Source organism: Callospermophilus lateralis, chromosome 20, assembly GCF_048772815.1.
Source record: "Callospermophilus lateralis isolate mCalLat2 chromosome 20, mCalLat2.hap1, whole genome shotgun sequence".
Lineage (NCBI taxonomy): Eukaryota > Metazoa > Chordata > Mammalia > Rodentia > Sciuridae > Callospermophilus > Callospermophilus lateralis.
The window spans coordinates 4,381,424-4,398,864 of NC_135324.1; the positions used below are offsets into that span (position 1 = coordinate 4,381,424).

Here is a 17,441-nt window from a genome sequence, read left to right on the forward strand (position 1 = left end):
TCTTTTTTTGATATGGGGTCTCACTAAGTTACTCACGCTGGTCTCAAACTTGCAATCCTCCTGCCTCAGCCTCCTGAGTAGCTGGAACTATATAACGAAACCACACCTGGCTCAAGCAGGAAACTGAACATCTTGAGAGCCCAGTGATGGAGAAAGATGATTTTGTGAAGGCTTTGTTTTGTTGTTTCTTGACGCTAGGGATTAAACCCTGGGCTTTGCACATACTAGGCAAGCTATACTGAGATACATGACCTACCACGCGAGGATTTCAGGTCCCAGGATGGAGGGATTGAACCCAAGGGCACTCTACCAGCTCTTTCTTCTTTTTGGTACGGGATTGAACTCAGGGGTGCTTTACCACTGGGCCACATTCCTATCCCTTGTTTTTTTTTTTTTTTTTTTTTTGAGGTAGGGTCTTGCTGAATTGCTTAGAGCCTTGCTAAATTGCTGAGTCTGGTCTGGAACTCGAGCTCTTCCTATCTTCTTCCCAAGTTGCTGGAACTACAGGCATGTGCCATTGCACCGGCTTCCAGCCCTTTTTGAGAGAGTCTTGCAAGGAATGCTGAGGCTGGCCTGAAACCTGTGATCCTCCTGCCTTAGCTGAGTTGCTGGGAACACAGGTGTGATACACAGCCCTACCTGGCTTTGTATTTCAGTTTTGAAGCCTCTCAGGAAGGGTTGCAAGATTGAGTACCACGTAAGCCTGAGGCTTTGAAGCTATGAATGAGTCAATCACTGCTATAAGTGAAGCTGCAGCATCACCCTCAGTGGAAAACTCCTGAAGGTATTTTTTTTTTTTTTAAAGAAAACACATACCACCTTGTACATTTATTTCAGAGAACAAAAGTGCCAGGACATAAATCCTCCAAAGACCAGCTACTACTGCTGTTAGCTAGAAACCGGGAGGGCAATTTTAGACCCAAACCCCATTCTAGAGCCCAAGGGCCCTGTGGTAAGGCTGAAGAGCACCTGGCCTGCCACACGGAGTCCAAATCCTGTTCACAAAGGAACACCTTCCATACAGGCTTGGGGAGTGCTATTGCTTCTGGGCTGGGGATGCAGCTCAGGGGTAGAGTGCTTGCCTACCATGTGTGCAGCTCTGGGTCCCCAGCAGCCACAGAGGAGCATATCACACCACTACTGGAGTCATTGGGGATCCAGTGCCCTGAGCTACGTCTCTACAGCCCCAGTCATTTTTCAAACTCTGAGACAGGATCTTGCTAAATTGCCCAGGCTGACCTCCAACTTGCAATCTGCCTGTCTCAGGCACTCCCTCCCTGCCCCATTACCGGTGCCCGACTTATAGAAGTTATTTACCTAAAAGGCATTTAGAGCAGTGAACAGGCTTACAAAGAAGTGTTGTGTAGCGAAAGGCACCAGTGAAGGGTTTGACACTCCTAAGAAACTTCTGACCAAGGGCTGCTCCCGGCCAGAAGCAAAATGGGCTGTTTGTGAACAGCAGGAACAGGACCTGAACAGAGACATATGACTACATGCAGAACCTGCGTGTTGACCAGGGTTCATCTCACAGAGTTCTCAAGCTGTCTCCAATGGGAAGGTCAGGGGCCAAGGCTGTCAGTCAGTTTCCTGGATTTAGACGTGGGATGGATGACAGACATTTCTTGTATACTTTCACTAGCTCACTTTGACTTTCTCCTCCCCATCACCAAAGAACAACCATCTCCCTCCTTGTTAGGGTTTGAATGTGGTTTGTTCCCACCAAAACTCATGTGGTTCCCAACAATAGTAATACCAAAGTATGGGTCCTTTAAGGGAGATAGCAGGTAACGGGACAGGGATGTAGCTCCTGCAGGATGGGTTTGCTCCTGAGAGCAGGCTGTTAGAGAAGTGGCCAGGACCTTCCCCAATCTCTTACTCTTGCAGGAGCCGTTTCTGCATATGGAGAGATCCCTTCTTCTCCGCCATGCTGCGATATAGCCAGGGAGCCCTTGCTGCAACACACACCAAGGTGTTTGAACTTTCCAGCCACCAGAATTGTGACCCCAGTGAATCTTTTTTTTTTCCCCCACTATACCTTACCCAGCACAAGGTCACAGGTGTTCTATTTAAAGACATTCCTCTTGTCACCAAATGCTTCTTAGGCAATGTTCATTTCTTTTTCTTTCTTCTTAAAATTTGTTCTAATTAGTTACACATGACAAGAGAATCTATTTTGACACATCATACATAAATGGAGTATAACTTCTCATTTGTCTCGTTGTACATGATGTAGTTACAGAGATGATGTAATCTTTATTTATTTTTTTGTTGATAGACCTTTATTTTATTTTTATGCGGTGCTGAGAATTGAACCAGTGCCTCACACATGCCAGGCCAGTGCTCTACCACTGAGCCCAAGCCCTAGCCCAGGTCATGTAATCTTATATGCTCATAGGATCATTGATATCACTATCATTCCTACTCTCATGCTCCCTCCTCTCCCTTCATCCCCATCTAGTCCAAAATACCTCTATTCTCCCCTGCTCCCTTATTGTGAATTAGCATCTGCATGTCAGAGAAAACATTCGCCTTTTGTTCTTTGGGATTGGCTTATTTCACTTAGCACAATAGTTTCCAATTCTATCCATTTACCAGCAAATGCCATCATCTCATTCTTCTTTAAGGCTGAGTAAAATTCCATAGTGTATTTACCAGTTTCTTTACCCATTTAATCTGCTGAAGACACCTAGATTGATTCCAGAGTTTATTTACTGTGAATCGAGCTGCTATAAATGTTGATGTGGCTGTGTCCCTGTTTATGCTGATTTTAAGTTCTTTGGGCATAAACCTAGGAGTGGGATGACTGGGGCAAATGGTGGTTCCATTCCAAGTTTTCTTAGGAATCTCCATACTGCTTTCCATATTGGCTGTACCAATTTGCAGTCTCACTAGCAATGTAGGAGTGTGCCTTTCCCCCCACATCCTCACCAACATTTATAGTTGCTCGTATTCTTGATGACTGTCATTCTGAATGGAGTGAGATGGAATCTCAGTATAATTTTGATGTGCATTGCTTTCTAACCAACTAAACAAATTTGTTTATTGTACTTTCCTACATGTTAACTGCATTTATTATGTGTCTCCAAACATATTATTTCATCACTTATTTTTATTTTACAAGTTCCCCAGAGCAAAAATTTTTAACTATATTGTGATATTGTTGTGTTCCACACATAAACCTACCCAATAACAAATTGAGAATTAAGCAATTCAGTAATTGATTTTTTTAAAAAATATTTTTTTAGTTGTTGATAGACCTTTATTTTTTTATTTTTATATATTTTTTAATATTTTTATTTTTTAGTTATCGGTGGACACAACATCTTTGTTTTTATGTGGTGCTGAGGATCGAACCCGGGTCACACGCATGCCAGGCGGACGCGCTACTGCTTGAGCCACATCCCCAGCCCCTAGACCTTTATTTTATTCATTTACTTATACGGGGTGCTGAGAATCGAACCCAGTGCCTCATACTTATCAGGCAAGCGCTCTACCACTAAGCCACAATCCCAGCCTCTCAGTAATTGATGTTTTAAAGATTTTCTTTGAATCAAAAAATCCTTGGCAGATAATCAATGGATTTTTTTTTTTTTCTTTTAAATGCTGGGGATTGAACTCAGACAAGCTTTATTGCTGAGATAGATTCCTAGTCCTTACTGTTTATTTTGAGGCAGGCTCTTACTAAGTTGCTGAGGCTGGCCTTGAACTTGGGATCCTCCTGCTGAGTCAATGGAATTACAGGTGTGAGCCCCACACCCAGATGAATTTTTAAATCCAAGGACAAGTCCTTGGATATGCTGAGATGCATTCATACTTTCTCCATTTAAAGAATGGAACATGGGGCCCTGTGATCCCCACATCTGCTCTCTGATGCTCTCTCTGCAACAGATTAGATGTGCAAACAAGAGAGATCTTGTTCATATCTGTGTATGAACGTGCTCCCAAAACTGCAGAGTGCTGTATAAATGGAAATTATATTTTTGTATAAATGTGTATTATATTTTTGTACAAACTCAGAGAGCAGACCTACCTGTTCCTGGGAGAGTCCTCTCTGGACTCATCTAGTCTGACCTCCCCAGTGACTGGATGAAGACCCAGGCTGGGGCCTAGAGGGTTCATCGAGCAAGTGACTCGAGGACAGACCTTGTGGCTTCAGCACAGGCCTCCTTTTCCTCCCCTAAGTAACTGGATGGACGATTACAGGGAAAGGACTCTGTGGAAGGCTCAGTGAGTGGGAAATCTGAGGCTGAATCACTAAAGTTCGTCTTGGTCGCTTCTCTCTCGTGAAGAAACCCAGCGACTGAGAATCACCTCCTGTAACCAAGACAAACAAAAGGTGACTGATTTCAAAGACAGAAATGAGAGAATGTTCCAAGCATCTGACATCACAGCTGTGCTTCACAAAGAGGCATCCTCTGTGCAAAGATGATACACTCTCCCTCTTTCCTCCTTCTCTCCCTCACTCCTCCCTTCCTTGCATACTAGGGATTCACCCAGGGGTGCTCTCCCACTGAGCCACATCCCCAGCCCTTTTTATTTTTTAATTTTGAAGCAGGGTCTCACTAGGTTGCTCAGGCTGGCCTCACACTTGTAACCCTTCTGTCCCAACCACCTTGGCCACTGGGATTACAGGTGCTTAAAACAGAAAGATCTGGAGAAAACACAAGGGCAACAATGTAATCCTTATGTTATCTATAATATCTATAGTAATCACTACAGAGACTTTAAAGGCTGGACTTGACTCAGCTGCGATTCCCACCAGCACATCTCTGGACAGGCGTGCAGGTATAGACGCAAGTGCCCAACGTCAGAACTGGGTCAGCCACTGAGAAAGGGAGGAGTGGATTTTGATCAGTATTTTATGAAAACCTAACCCAGTGGAGAGGAGCAGGGCAAATGGAGGGAGGGGCTGTGCCGAGGGTCAAGGCACAGGAGTGGGGGGGAAGGGTACAGCGTGGGTGCGAGGCAGAGGGAAAGGAGGGCAGGCCAGGTGGCGGGGAGGAGCTCTACCTGTGGGGGGGAGGGGCACAGAACAAAGAGCAGATGATCTGACAATGAACTTGGCAGAGAACTCGGACAGAGAAAAGTCAGCCAAGAAGACAGCAGAGAGCGTAATTCAATACGGGAGTCAAATGAGAGGTACTGGGGTGCAGCTAGGTGGTAGGGCTGTCTGTTCAAGGGGGAAAAAAAAAAGAGAGAGAGAAACACGCAGAGCAGGCTTACGGGGCCCAGAAGGCTTTCCACATTGCTGTGGCAAGACCATCTGCACTTGCTCTCCTGGCACAAGTTCCAGAGGAGACAATAGGTGCTCAGAGTCTTTGGGATGAAGTGTCCCTCTGTTTACCCACCTGGACTTTAATTCTTTTCATACATTCTGGGGACTCCATTTCCTCGTCAGTCATGGTAGAGGGCTTAATCAGGTAGCACAGCATAAGTTCCTATTGAGAAAAGAAAAGCCATTTCCATAGCCCACAGGACGGCAGCATGCGCAGGGGGTGTGGGCGGGCTCCCCGGCTCCCACTCTGAGCTCCCAGAGCCACCAGCACAGGGGAACTTCGAAGCACATCCGATTCCTCCTGGGAACTTTAAAACTGGGGTTTGGGGATCTCACAGTTGACACGGCAGGGGAATGCAGATAAAGGAGACTTGCTGATCAGAAGCAGAAATTAGAATATTAAGAATACGCTAAAAATCCCACTCACTTGGTTTAAAAATGTCAGAAACAGACTCCTTGTTTTCCTATGGGGTTGGCTAAGCCAACTCCAGCAGCACTGGGAGTGGGAACACCTACTGCCTGTCAGTCAGCACACACTGTGGCACGAGACTCAGCAGGCATCCTTATTTTTTGGGGGGGGGATGGTGCTTAGCAGAGGCTCCACCACTGAGCTACACCCCAAAATTGTGTTCCTGATAATTCTAGTGCAGGGTGAAACTGTCTTCCTGCCTGTGATGGCTATAGGACACAGAACAGCAGTCAGGAACACAGATGGCTGTGGGTCTGACCCCTATGATCTAGATCGGTCACCCAGAATTGCTAGACCTCAGCATTCCTCATCCCCAGGACGGGGATGAGAATAGGGAGGTGGGAAAACAGGGTGGCCAAGTGCTGAGCAATGCCTTTTAACTCCCTTCTCTCAGAGATCTGACAAATTTGAAAATAAATATGTCAATGATGTGTGGTTTCCTTTGTGTTTGTGATTAACTGCTGAACTGCGGGAGGAAGGAGCCTGGGTCAACTGATGGCCACAGAGACCCGGAAAGTGGAAAAGAGAGACCTCCAAAACACCAGGGGAGAAGAGAACAGCAGCCAGCCCAACAGGGGGTGGGGTGCGAAAGACCCCAAATGTCCCAGAACCTACTGTCAGGACATTATGAAGTTTCTATAAATGACCCCTTTAATTCTACTATATTTAAGAAAACAATCAAACGACTTTGGTGACGCTTTAATGCCAAAGCTGATGCTGTGCTACCTTAGAGACATTAACTGAGATTCGGCTCAGGGTGGCCAGCGACTTCCAACTGAATGGTCTGCGGAGGGAGCCTTCCAAGTGATCGTCCACGAGCTCAACGATGACAGAATAACTGGAAGACACAGACAGGACGTTTTAAAAACAAAAGGCACAAGGCTGAGGGCGGGGGTGAGGTGCACATCAGTAATACCAGTGGCTTGGGAGGCTGAGGCAGGAAGATCACAAGTTGGAGGCCAGCCTCGGCAATTTAGGGAAGCAGCCCCAAGCAACTCAGTGAGGCCCTGTCTGAAAAAATAAAAAGGGCTGGGGGCATGGATCAGTGGTAGAACACCCTTAGGTTCAATCCCTGGTACCAGACCCCAACCAAAAAAATAAATAAATGGCATGACATCATATGTTCAATATAAAAGTGTTTGTATTATGAAGATAGAGAAAATGGAATTTGTATGTTCTGACCATAAAGTACACCTGGACTGCTAATGAGAAAATGGTAATGAGGAACTCACGAACACCTGGGGTTATAGCTCAGTTGTAGAAATCTTGCCTAGCATGTGTGAGGCACTGGGTTCGATTCTCAGCACTCCATACAAATGAATCATCAAAAACTTAAAACCAAAAACAAACAAAAACCCCTCACCTCATGCAAACTTTCAGCTGATTTCAATGCTTATTTACAAGAAAGGAACAGAAATAATTTTCCCAACATGAAAACTATAAATTCATTCAACTACTGAAACACTAACACTGATTGATGTTAAGATGAATAACCACTATAGAGGTCTACTCAAGTGTTTGACACACACAAAAAATACACTGTCATCACCTACAGATTACTGTATTTATAGCATAACAATGTCATAGATGAAGTATTAACTTTGTTTTTTTTTTTTTTTTGTGTGTGTGTGGTGCTGGGGACTGAACCCATGGCCTTGTGCACTCTACCAACTGAGCTCTACCTCCAGCCCTGGCTTAGACATTTAATATTTGGTCCCTGTCAGGGCCAGGAGGAATATGACTTTGTCTCCGTGGCACTGAAAACAAAATTGGAAGCCAGAAATTTCCTTCTGCTTTGTGTGTGTGTGTGTGCAGGGGGTGGGCACTGGGGATTGCTCTATCCCAAACTACATTCCTGCCCTTTTTATTTTTTATTCTGAGATAGGGTTTCACTACGTTTTTGAGGCTGGCCTTGATCTTGTGATTCTCCTTCTTCAACCTCCCAAGTCACTAGGATTACAGGCATGCGCCTCCTTATGTCTTTTAAGCTGTTAATTTATTTGAAAATCATTCCAAACCTTGCATGGTAGAATGGCGGACCTTTCCAATATAGCACTGCAAAGAAGAAAAAGAAAATGTATAACCACTCAAAATCAAAGGTTTGTTTTATTATTACTAATTGTTTTTCCTTCTCCAAAGGGAAGCAAATATCCAAATCTCTGTACATGGATATTCTGCAATACGTCTGTGATCTATTTTTAATATTCTATTAAAAATAGAATATTTTTGACACACAAAAATACACTGTCATCACCTACGGATTACTGTATCCATGGCATAACAATGTCATAGATGAGGCATTAACTTTGTTGGTTTTTTTTTTTTTTTGTGGTGCTAGGAACTGAATCACTGTGTCTATAACTATTTTTTTCCCCCCAAACAAAGTACTACTGTAAAGCAAATCTGTTGCCAATACACAGCCACCTTTGCCCCCCACCCCCACTCTCCCAGAGTAACTCCCCAAGTCAAGTTCAAGTAATTCTCCTCCCCCTTGGGGCTGGGGATTAAAGCCAGGGCCTCTGAGCTATACCCCCAGTCACAAGTGACCTTTGTCTTGCCTCTTATGCTCTCCGGAGTTAGGGTGTGAAATTGTATCAACAGTGTGATGTTTGTGTAATCTGTTATTCATTTCAAATCAATCGAATTTGAAGTGACAGAGTGGCCCTCTGGCCAGTACTGTGATAGGTGCTGGTTGGTGCTAGATGAACAAGATTTAAGCTTGTTTTTAAGAAATTCAGTCTCACGCCTATTTTTAATAAATCCAAAGTTAAGTGGTTAAAAAAAAAAAAAAAAGGCTAAAGTATCAGTCTGCCCTACTCTCTGGGCCTTGAGGGAAGCAGGGTTGATTTGATCTGTGGAGGGCAAGAAGAACTTCTAGGTAAAGGAGACTGGGGCTAGGGACTCTGGAACTTTCCTGGGACCCTTTGGATGCACACAGGCCCTGTGGCAGAGAATGGCTGCCTGCTCACCAAATCTATTTCTTCTTCCTCTTGGGCACGTGGCCAGACCACAGCTCTCAATCTCCCAAGCAGCCAGGCATGGCCGTGTGTGTGCTGACACTTCAGTTGGCCCACGAACCCTCCTTTCTGAAGGGAGCATTGGAGGCTGGTGCTGGAGACCGTGAGGCACAGGAGGAAGCCTGCCTTCCTGAAGCACCTTTTGGAGCTGATCTGCCCGCCATTCAGAGACACTCATTTTGGATTTCACATGAACAAAAAAAATGAGTGCCACTGCTGGGCTCCAGAGACCTGGCATTTATAAGTTAACTATAGTTCTAGGAATCACTGTCACTAATGCAGAATTATACTGTAAGCATTTAGCTATCCCCTGTGCTAAAACCAAGGCAGGATAGTTCGAGGGAAAGTTTTGTTCCCTTGAAGTACTGATGATACAGTTGTCCTTATCAGTCCTTCAGGGAATCATACTCCCCCCTGGCTTGGGAAATCAAGAAGCTCAGAGACAAATGTGTACCACCAAGTGCACAGCTGTAAGGACCCCAGGAACACAGAGGAGACCCTTCACCGCCACTGACCACGGTCACTTTGCCTGATTACTGGGTTCCCCTCTGAAAACTGTATTTATAATATTCCACAAGTCAGCTCACTCTCCCTGGCACAAATTTAAATAAACATCCAAACATTTTCAAACTTTTTGGAGATGTGGTGAAGTGGAAAGAAACATGTATGGAGATGAAGGGGAACTCAGAAGCTTTGCCTCCTGCCCAGTCTCCCTACTCCAAGCTTATGTGGCTCTCAGGCCCATGATGGACTTCTCGAACCTCAGTTCCCAAAATTCTAAAATGAAGACATGGCTGGGCGTGGTGGTGCCGCCTTCCGTCCTAGCCCTCTTTTTTTTTTTGTAGATGGACACAACACAATGCCTTTATTTTTTTATGTGGTGCTGAGGATTGAAGAACCTGGTATGGTCACTCGTGCTAGGTGAGTGCTCTACCACTGAGCCACAATTTCAGCCCCAAGCCTTGTTATTTTGAGATGGGGTCTCACTAAGTTTCCCAGGCTGACCTCAAACTTGTGATCTCCCAGCTCAGCATCCTTAGTAGCAGGAATAAACAGGTGTGTGCTGTCATACCCAGTAGCCATTTATTTTTATTCTTTTAAATCAATCCTTCCTCCTTCCTCCCTCCCTCCTTTCTTCCATTCTGCTGGACATTGAACACAGGGGTACTTAACCACTGAGTCACATCCCCAGCCCTTTTTTCATTTTTAAATTAAATAAGTTCAGTGGGGCATGGAGGTGCATGCCCATAATTCCAGCAACTCAGGAGGCTGAGGTAGGAGGATCACAAGTTTGAGGCTCGCCTCAGCAACTTACAAAGAAGAGATTCCAAAGACAGAGGCTTACTCACGGAGGCCTGGCTTCAGGACCCTTTACATTTTTACGTCTCAACATAAAAAATAAAAAGGGCTGTAGATGTGGCTCAGTGGTTAAGTGCTCCCTGGGTTCAATTCCCAATACCCAAAACAAAATAAGGAAAATTCTATGTATCATCTACAGACTCGATCGCTGAAAATAAAATTTGTAGGTGAAGGGGCTTTGGTAAGCATACATCATCAGCTGTTGTTATCACCTTATAAGATGAGCAAATGGGAGTTCTCAGAGACTAAGGAACTTACCTGAAGTCACACAGGTTAAAGAAGTAGAGACGGCTGTGAACCTAAGAGCTGTCTCCCGTCACCCCATGCCACCTCTTTACATTGACGTGGCCTTGTTGACTGGAAAATTCGACTCCAGTTTCCCCCATATAGTTAGCAAGCTGGAGGAGGCCTGCCAAACGCTCACACCAAGCGGCTCTGCTTACGGAGTGTGAAGAGGACAGGGAAGGAAGCCAAGGAAGAAAAACAGAACATGCACTTCGCTTATTTAAACAGGACGGTGGCCAGCGCAGTTCTCTCGGAACTGGTGAACTCCTCGCAAGCTCCTCTCCAGCCTTCGTGTGGTTGCCCTGGGTTGGACATCTGTACTGAAATCCAGGTGTGGAGAGACAAAAGAAGCCATTCATCCCACAGATGGGCAGGCCCCACCCTTCATTTTGGATTGATGATCCCCTGTGAGAACCCAGGAAAGATAACAGAATGTGACCTGCAAACCACTCCAGTCTACAAACGCTATTTTGAAAAGAATTTTGGAGGGCATTCGGGTCCCCCTGAAAACTATTCTTGGATTCCAGGTTAAGCACATTTTAAGAATTTTGAAGAATAAACTGGGTTTCTTTGGGAATTTAAAAAGGCTTAAAGGCTTGGTGGCACATGCCTGGAATCCCAGCTGTGCAAGGCAGAGGCAGGAGGATCGCACGTTGGAGGTCAGCCTCAGCAATTTAGTGAGACCCTAAGTAACTTACTGACAATATGTCTCAAAATAAAAAATATAAAAAGGGCTAGGGTTTTTGGTTCAATGATTGAGTGCCCCTGGGCTCAAAGCCCAGTATAGAAAATAAATAAATAAAAGGCTCAAAACCACATGGGCCCTGACTAAGTAGAAGGCTTCTAAAACACCTCAAAACTCGGATCAGAGCCTCACCAATGGTTCTGAAAAGATCAAGGAAGAGCCCTCATTTGGCAGATGCCCCTCTCCTGTGTGCCAGAACCACCCATCTACCCTCTCATCTAAGCTGAGCATCGTGAGCACAAAAATCTGAAGTGCTCTAAAATCTGAAAATTTGTTGTTTTCAGTGGGCAGGCACTCCACCACTGAACCACACGCCCTGCCTACCAAATCCTGTGACTTCTGGAGGGCTGACAAGATGCCACAAGCAGAAAATTCCATACCATGCAGCCTTGCTGCACACATAAAATTATTTTAAAAATATTGTATAAACTAACAGTCAGGACTTGTATGCAAGATGGGTATGGACTGCATGTGAATTTTGTGTTTTGACTTGGGTCCCACCCTGGAGATCTCTTCTTATCTATACACAAATATTCTAAAACCTAAAATGGGAAACGCTTCTGTTACCCAGCATTTCAGATACGAGATTCTCCACCTGTATCAGCACTGAACTTGTTTGGTGAGCTCAAAACATGAAGCGGCCCCCTGGAGGAGCAGCCATCTCTAACTCTTCTCTCACCTGAAGCTGCCACATCTACTCCTTCAGTGGGCCCAGCTTCTCTAGTGAGTCTCTGTTTTTACTTTGCCCCCCAAGTCATGAACAAGGCGGCAGAGACAGGGTTCCATTAAGTCAGCTCATTAGATTCAACTCACTCCTCTGTTCAAAATCTTCCCAATCAAAAACATCCACATTGGGCTGGGACTAGGCTCAGTGGTAGAACGCTTGCCTAGCATGTGTGAGGCACTGGGTTCGAGCCTCAGTACCACATATAAATAAGTAAATAAAATAAAGGTATTGTGTCCAACTACAACTAAAAAGTAAATATTTAAAAAAAAAACAAAAAACAAAAAACAAACAAACAACAACAAAAAAACCCTAATATAAAGGGCTGGGGATGTGGCTCAAAGCGGTAGCGCGCTCGCCTAGCATGTGTGCAGCACGGGTTGGATTCTCAGCACCACATACAAAGATGTTGTGTCTGTCAATAACTAAAAAATAAATATTAAAAATTCTCTTTTTCTCTTCCTCTCAAAAAAAAAAAATAAATAAAAATATTAAACAACAAAAAATAAAATATCCATGTCTTTGGCAGCCCCACCCGATCTGGTCCACCTTGACCCTCACACTCTGCCTCCTGTCACCCCTGGGGATCGCAACATTCTCCACACCCCTGACTCGTGCTGTTCCTGAAACCTGCCCAGCATGTTCCTGCCTCAGGGCCTGCTGTCCACTTTGCCTGGCGTGTCCTTTTGAGATTCTCCTGTGAGCTGCTCCCTCGCTCTGTGCCCACCTCTTCAGGGAGTCCTTTCCTGACCCTCCTGAGCAATGCCCTTGGCTCCCTGAGCCTTTGCTCTGCCTTGTTTTTCTTAAGATACGTAGCGCCTGAAGTTGCGTTCCATATTTGTATGCTTGTTTGTCTCTCCTCAGCCCCAGTGAGCACCAGGAAGGCAGATTTACTGTCCAACTGTGTTCTGGACCCCTAAAATAATAGCTGGCCCACTGCAGACCTTCTGGAAGGTTGACTGACTTTAGGAAGCTCCAGGCAGGCAGTGCTGTGAGGCAGTGTCTAAGAGACTGTGCTCTAGAACCCAAAGCCCAGCCCTTGAAGTTCCTGGCCCTGGAAACGACTACGGACGAATGATCCAATCTCTCAAAACCGCAGCCAATCACAAACATTAGGGAAAGGGCATGTGCAGCCTGAAGCCCATGACTGACCACTGAGAGGATTAAGTGAGATGACAAATGTCAATCAGCACAATGCCTGACGCACAGTCAGCTCAATACACACCAGCTGTGACTCTTATGGAAATGATAAGACTATTCTTACCTGGCAAATGAGGCAATTGAGGCCCCAAGGATACAGGACTGACCTAAACCACATGTGACGTGAGGTCATGGGAATCAGTGCTGCAGGCCCCTAAGATCAGACTGAATGGGGCAGGGGTGGGGCAGAGGAGCCTGAAGTGGGGCTGCAGGCTTCCACTTCTGCTCCCAGGCTGCCTCCTTTCCTGCCTGGACTTCCCCTCCACCCAGTCCAGCACCCAATATTCTTATCTAAACCAGAAGGACGATACCGTCTCAGACAGATCAGCAACAGCAGGACAACCCATCTGATTTTCTCAGATGAATCTCATGCAAATGCCATTCTGGCACCTGCCACGCACACCAAGAATACTCACAGAAATCTGTCCCGTACTTGAGACCCACTTTGGGCACCCAGCCCTTGCTTCGGAAGTAGTGGTAGGCCATGTAGGTGGTCCTGAAGGTGGGCTGAATGGAAGTGAAAGCCTTCCAGAGTTTCAGTATCGTCAAAGGTTCCTAAAGTCATTTAAAAAGAAAAGGCCCAGGTTCAATCCCCAATGTCACAAAAAAAAAAAAAAAAAAAAAAAGGCGTTATTGGGAATACGTATTCACTCACCAATCAACAAACGTGGAGCTGAGGTACAAACTGAAACCAATGTAGTACCCCTACCACAGGGAAGCCCCTGGAAGGCCTAGACTACAGGCACAGCTGCCAGGCATATCTGGCTCGTCCTAATAGAGAGCGTAAAATACACACGGAGTTCCAACTCAGTATGAGAACCAAAAATGAATGCAAACTAGCTCCATAATTTTGGATGTATTGGGTTATATAAACTATGGAATATGCTATTAAAATTAGTTTCACCTGCTTAAAAAATAATTTCTTTTAATGTGGCTACCAGAAAAATCTAAGAATGATACACATGGCTCCCATCTGAGATGTGCATGATGTTCCTCTTGAACAGCGGGGCTCTATAGGACTCAGAAATGGTAACATCTGGGACCTGGGGTGCAGCATGTGCCTGGCCTGCAGGAAGCCCTGGGCTCTATCAGTAGCAGAAATTAAAGGGACGGCGGAGAAAGTGAGGAAAGAAAAGGTGACATCTGAAAATGAGAAGTAGCCAAGGAGAGGCGATGGTGGTATGGGGGTGGTGGTGGCAGTCTGGGATGGACATTCTAGGCAGAGGAACTCGGAGCCACAGCACACTGTGAAGTGTCAGCTGTTTCCTATGGTGATTGCAGGGTGACCAGGAGGGGCAGCTCACGGCTGCTGCTGCTACCCAGCTAGCAATTTGCTCAGGAAAAGATCCCAAGTTCAAAGTTCAAGGTTCCACTTCTACCAAAGCATGTTATTTTTACCCACTGATAAATTCAAACCCTTGTCAGTTAAGGGTGTCTGTATCTTCAACAGGTATCATATTCATGTCATCTGAAAATCAGAAAGTATAAAAAGCATCCAGTGTAAAGCCTGCCTCTCCTCCTGTCCCCGGTCCCCTAGTTCCTCTGCCTGGAGGCAAGCAACGGTTCTACCCTTTGCTGCTTCTGCTTCTTCTTCTTTTTTTTTTTAAAGTATTTTTAGTTGTAGTTGGACACAATAACTTTTTTTTATTTTTTTATTTTTATGTGGTGCTGAGGATTGAACCCAGGGCCTTGCACACACTAGGTGAGCGCTCTACCGCTGAGCCACAACCCCAGCCCCTAGCCTCTGCTTCTTAAGGGGGCAGGGCACTATATAAAGTCACAGCCTCTTGCGTTATCTGAACATAGGTTCAAATATTCTACCTATCTATTTTGGGGATCAACCCAGGGCCAAGCATGCGCTCTACCCCTGAGCTACCCCATAGACCCCTTTAATCTTATTGTTCTTTTTCAGTATTGTTCTGACACATTTCCTGATCATCATATATTACACTTCATCTCTAGGAATGAAATTCAGACTACAAGGGTTCAAGCTGGCTTTCGCCTCAACAGACACATTCAGAACCCGGAGCGAAACCTTGGGGAAGAATATCCAATTCCTGTTTTATTCACTAAGAACAGACAGGTTTGTTTGGTTTTGCTTTGTTTGTGGTGCTGGGGATTGAACTCAGGCCACTTTGAGAATTAGCAGAACCTGTTTTTTTTTTTAATTTTTTTTTTTTGTAGTTGTAGATGGAGACAATAACTTTATTCTGTTTATTTATTTCTATGTGGTGCTGAGGATCGAACCCAGTGCCTCACGCATGCTAGGCAAGCGCTCTACCACTGAGCCCCAGCCCCAGCCCACAACCTGCTTTTAATACTCAGGAAACTTAAATGAATTGTGTCTGAACAAAACACCTTACCTTCTCATAGTAAATACTGAGACATCCCAGGGCATAGACCAGGAAGAAAGCCTGAAAGCAGAGCAAGCAGAAAATGCTCATTAGAAATAGGTCCACATTCTTAGGAGTGGGAGCACTGTAGTTCAGGGGTGAGCGCTTGCCTACAGGCTCAGGGACCTGGGTTCCTTCCTTGGCAACACACACACACACACACACACACACAAAAAAAAAAAAAAAAAGCCACATTTTTGAGAAGCTATTGTATTGGCTGAGATTTTTTCCACCATGAATACAACTTATCTATTTTTTGTTTGTTCTGATTAGTTACACGTGACAGTAGAATGCACTTTGATACATCACGGATAAACGGAGCATAACTTCTCATGCGTCTTGTTGTACGATATAGTTAACCAGGTCGTGTGATCACATGTGCACATAGACTAATAATGTCTGATTCACTCTACTATCATTCCTACCTCCGTGCCCCTCCTCTCCCTCCACTCCCCTCTGTTTAGTCCAAAATACCACAAATGAATACAAATTAATGCTTTTATTATTTTTTTGTGGGGTGTTGGGGATAGAACCCAGGGCCTTAAGCGTACAAGGTAAGTGTTTTTGCCATTGAGATACATCTCCAGCCCTCAAATTAATGTTCTTTTTTTCCTTTTAATTTATTATTTTTTAAAAATTTTATTTAATTTCCTGGGGATGGAACCCAAGACCTTCAGTATGTTATGCAGGCTCTCTACCACTGAGTGACAGTCCCCATACCCCAAAGGGATATTTTTAAATCAGCAAAATTATTATATATTTTTATCATAAATGGCTCACTAAAATTTCAAGAACTGAGAAAAAAAAATCTTAACATGAATGTTACAAACTGGTTTAGATCAGTAAAAAATAAAATTGTATACATTTTCTTTAATAAAAACAGAAACCTTTGCTAATTGGATTGTCTCCTGTAAAAGGAAATAACCATATTAAGCTGAGAAAAATATAGAAAAAAAATTGTGAAATGTATAGGGCATTGCAAATTTTGCTTATGTTACAAAATATAGAGTAGACTTTGCTTATAAAATACTGGGGTATACTGAGTGTGCCTAGCTTGCTAACACGTTTGGGGGCCTGCATTCAATCCCCAATACTGAAAACAAAAAAAGAAAAGAAAAAGTCAAACAAAATACTGCCATGCGCAGTGGCATCTGCCTGCAATCCCAGCTACTTAGGAGGTTAATGAAGTATTCCAAGTTGAAGGCCAGCCTCAGAAAAGTAGTGTGACCCTGTCTCAAATAAAAAGGGCCAGTGATGTAGCTTAGTGGTAGAGTGCTGTTGGATTCAATCCCTAGTATCACACACACAAAAAAAATTTAGATGGGCATGCTGGCATACGCCTGTCATCCCTTTAGTTTAGGAGGCTGAGTCAGAAGGATGGAAAGTTCCAGGTCAGCCTCCAGAGGAGGACCTCAGTAACTTAGCAAGGCCCTGTTTCAAAACAAAAAAGTCTGGGGATGTAGCTCGGTGGTTAAGTGCCCCTGGGTTTACACCCTTGTACCAAAACTAAAATAAGTTTCTCAGCTCTCCTGACTGTCAAGCGTCTCCACTGACTTATGTGAAATTCCAGGTCCTACTGTATGAAAGACGCTGGAGAACCAGCATTCAGAGATTTGGCCTGGTTGAATAAAATCACTCTTAAATGGAAATAAAAAGAGCTCTCTGATAAAAATATTACCGTCCACACAGCCACATGTCATTGGCTGTACCTGTCTCAGGTGATCAGAATCTACAGGTACAACTGAGGAGGCTCCCCAGAGACTGATGTGCAGCAAGTAGTGGCTAAATGGTGGCTCACTGGAAACTGGTTTACTTATTTATTTATTTATTTTTTTAATGCTGGGGATGGAACCCAGGGCCTTGCACATGCTAAGCACATTTTCTGTCACTGTGCTCCATCCCCAGCCCTGATTTTTCTTTTTATACATGAAAGCTGTGTAAGAAGACATGGAAGACTGAATTCATAACCAATAG

The 17,441-nt window shown here is 44.5% G+C and overlaps 1 protein-coding gene across 3 annotated transcripts in view; it reads right to left on the reverse strand.

Annotated features, from left to right (window-relative positions):
* The window catches only part of Tsen2 (tRNA splicing endonuclease subunit 2), a 38,918-nt gene that overhangs the window by 3,117 nt on the left and 18,360 nt on the right, over positions 1 to 17,441 (reverse strand). Inside the window, exons 7-12 of one of the 3 annotated variants that reach the window (XR_013089498.1) lie at positions 15,438 to 15,488; positions 13,491 to 13,629; positions 7,763 to 7,799; positions 6,471 to 6,582; positions 5,349 to 5,438; positions 4,144 to 4,314 (exon numbers count right to left, since the gene is read on the reverse strand). Coding sequence is in view for 2 of the 3 variants with exons in the window: in XM_076841108.1 (XP_076697223.1) it covers positions 4,255 to 4,314; positions 5,349 to 5,438; positions 6,471 to 6,582; positions 7,763 to 7,799; positions 13,491 to 13,629; positions 15,438 to 15,488 (489 nt within the window). In the remaining variant the exon portion in view is untranslated. Of the gene's footprint in view, positions 1 to 2,661; positions 4,315 to 5,348; positions 5,439 to 6,470; positions 6,583 to 7,762; positions 7,800 to 13,490; positions 13,630 to 15,437; positions 15,489 to 17,441 lie in introns of those variants that run through there. The other 2 variants (XM_076841108.1, XM_076841107.1) reach the window with 2 other exon arrangements.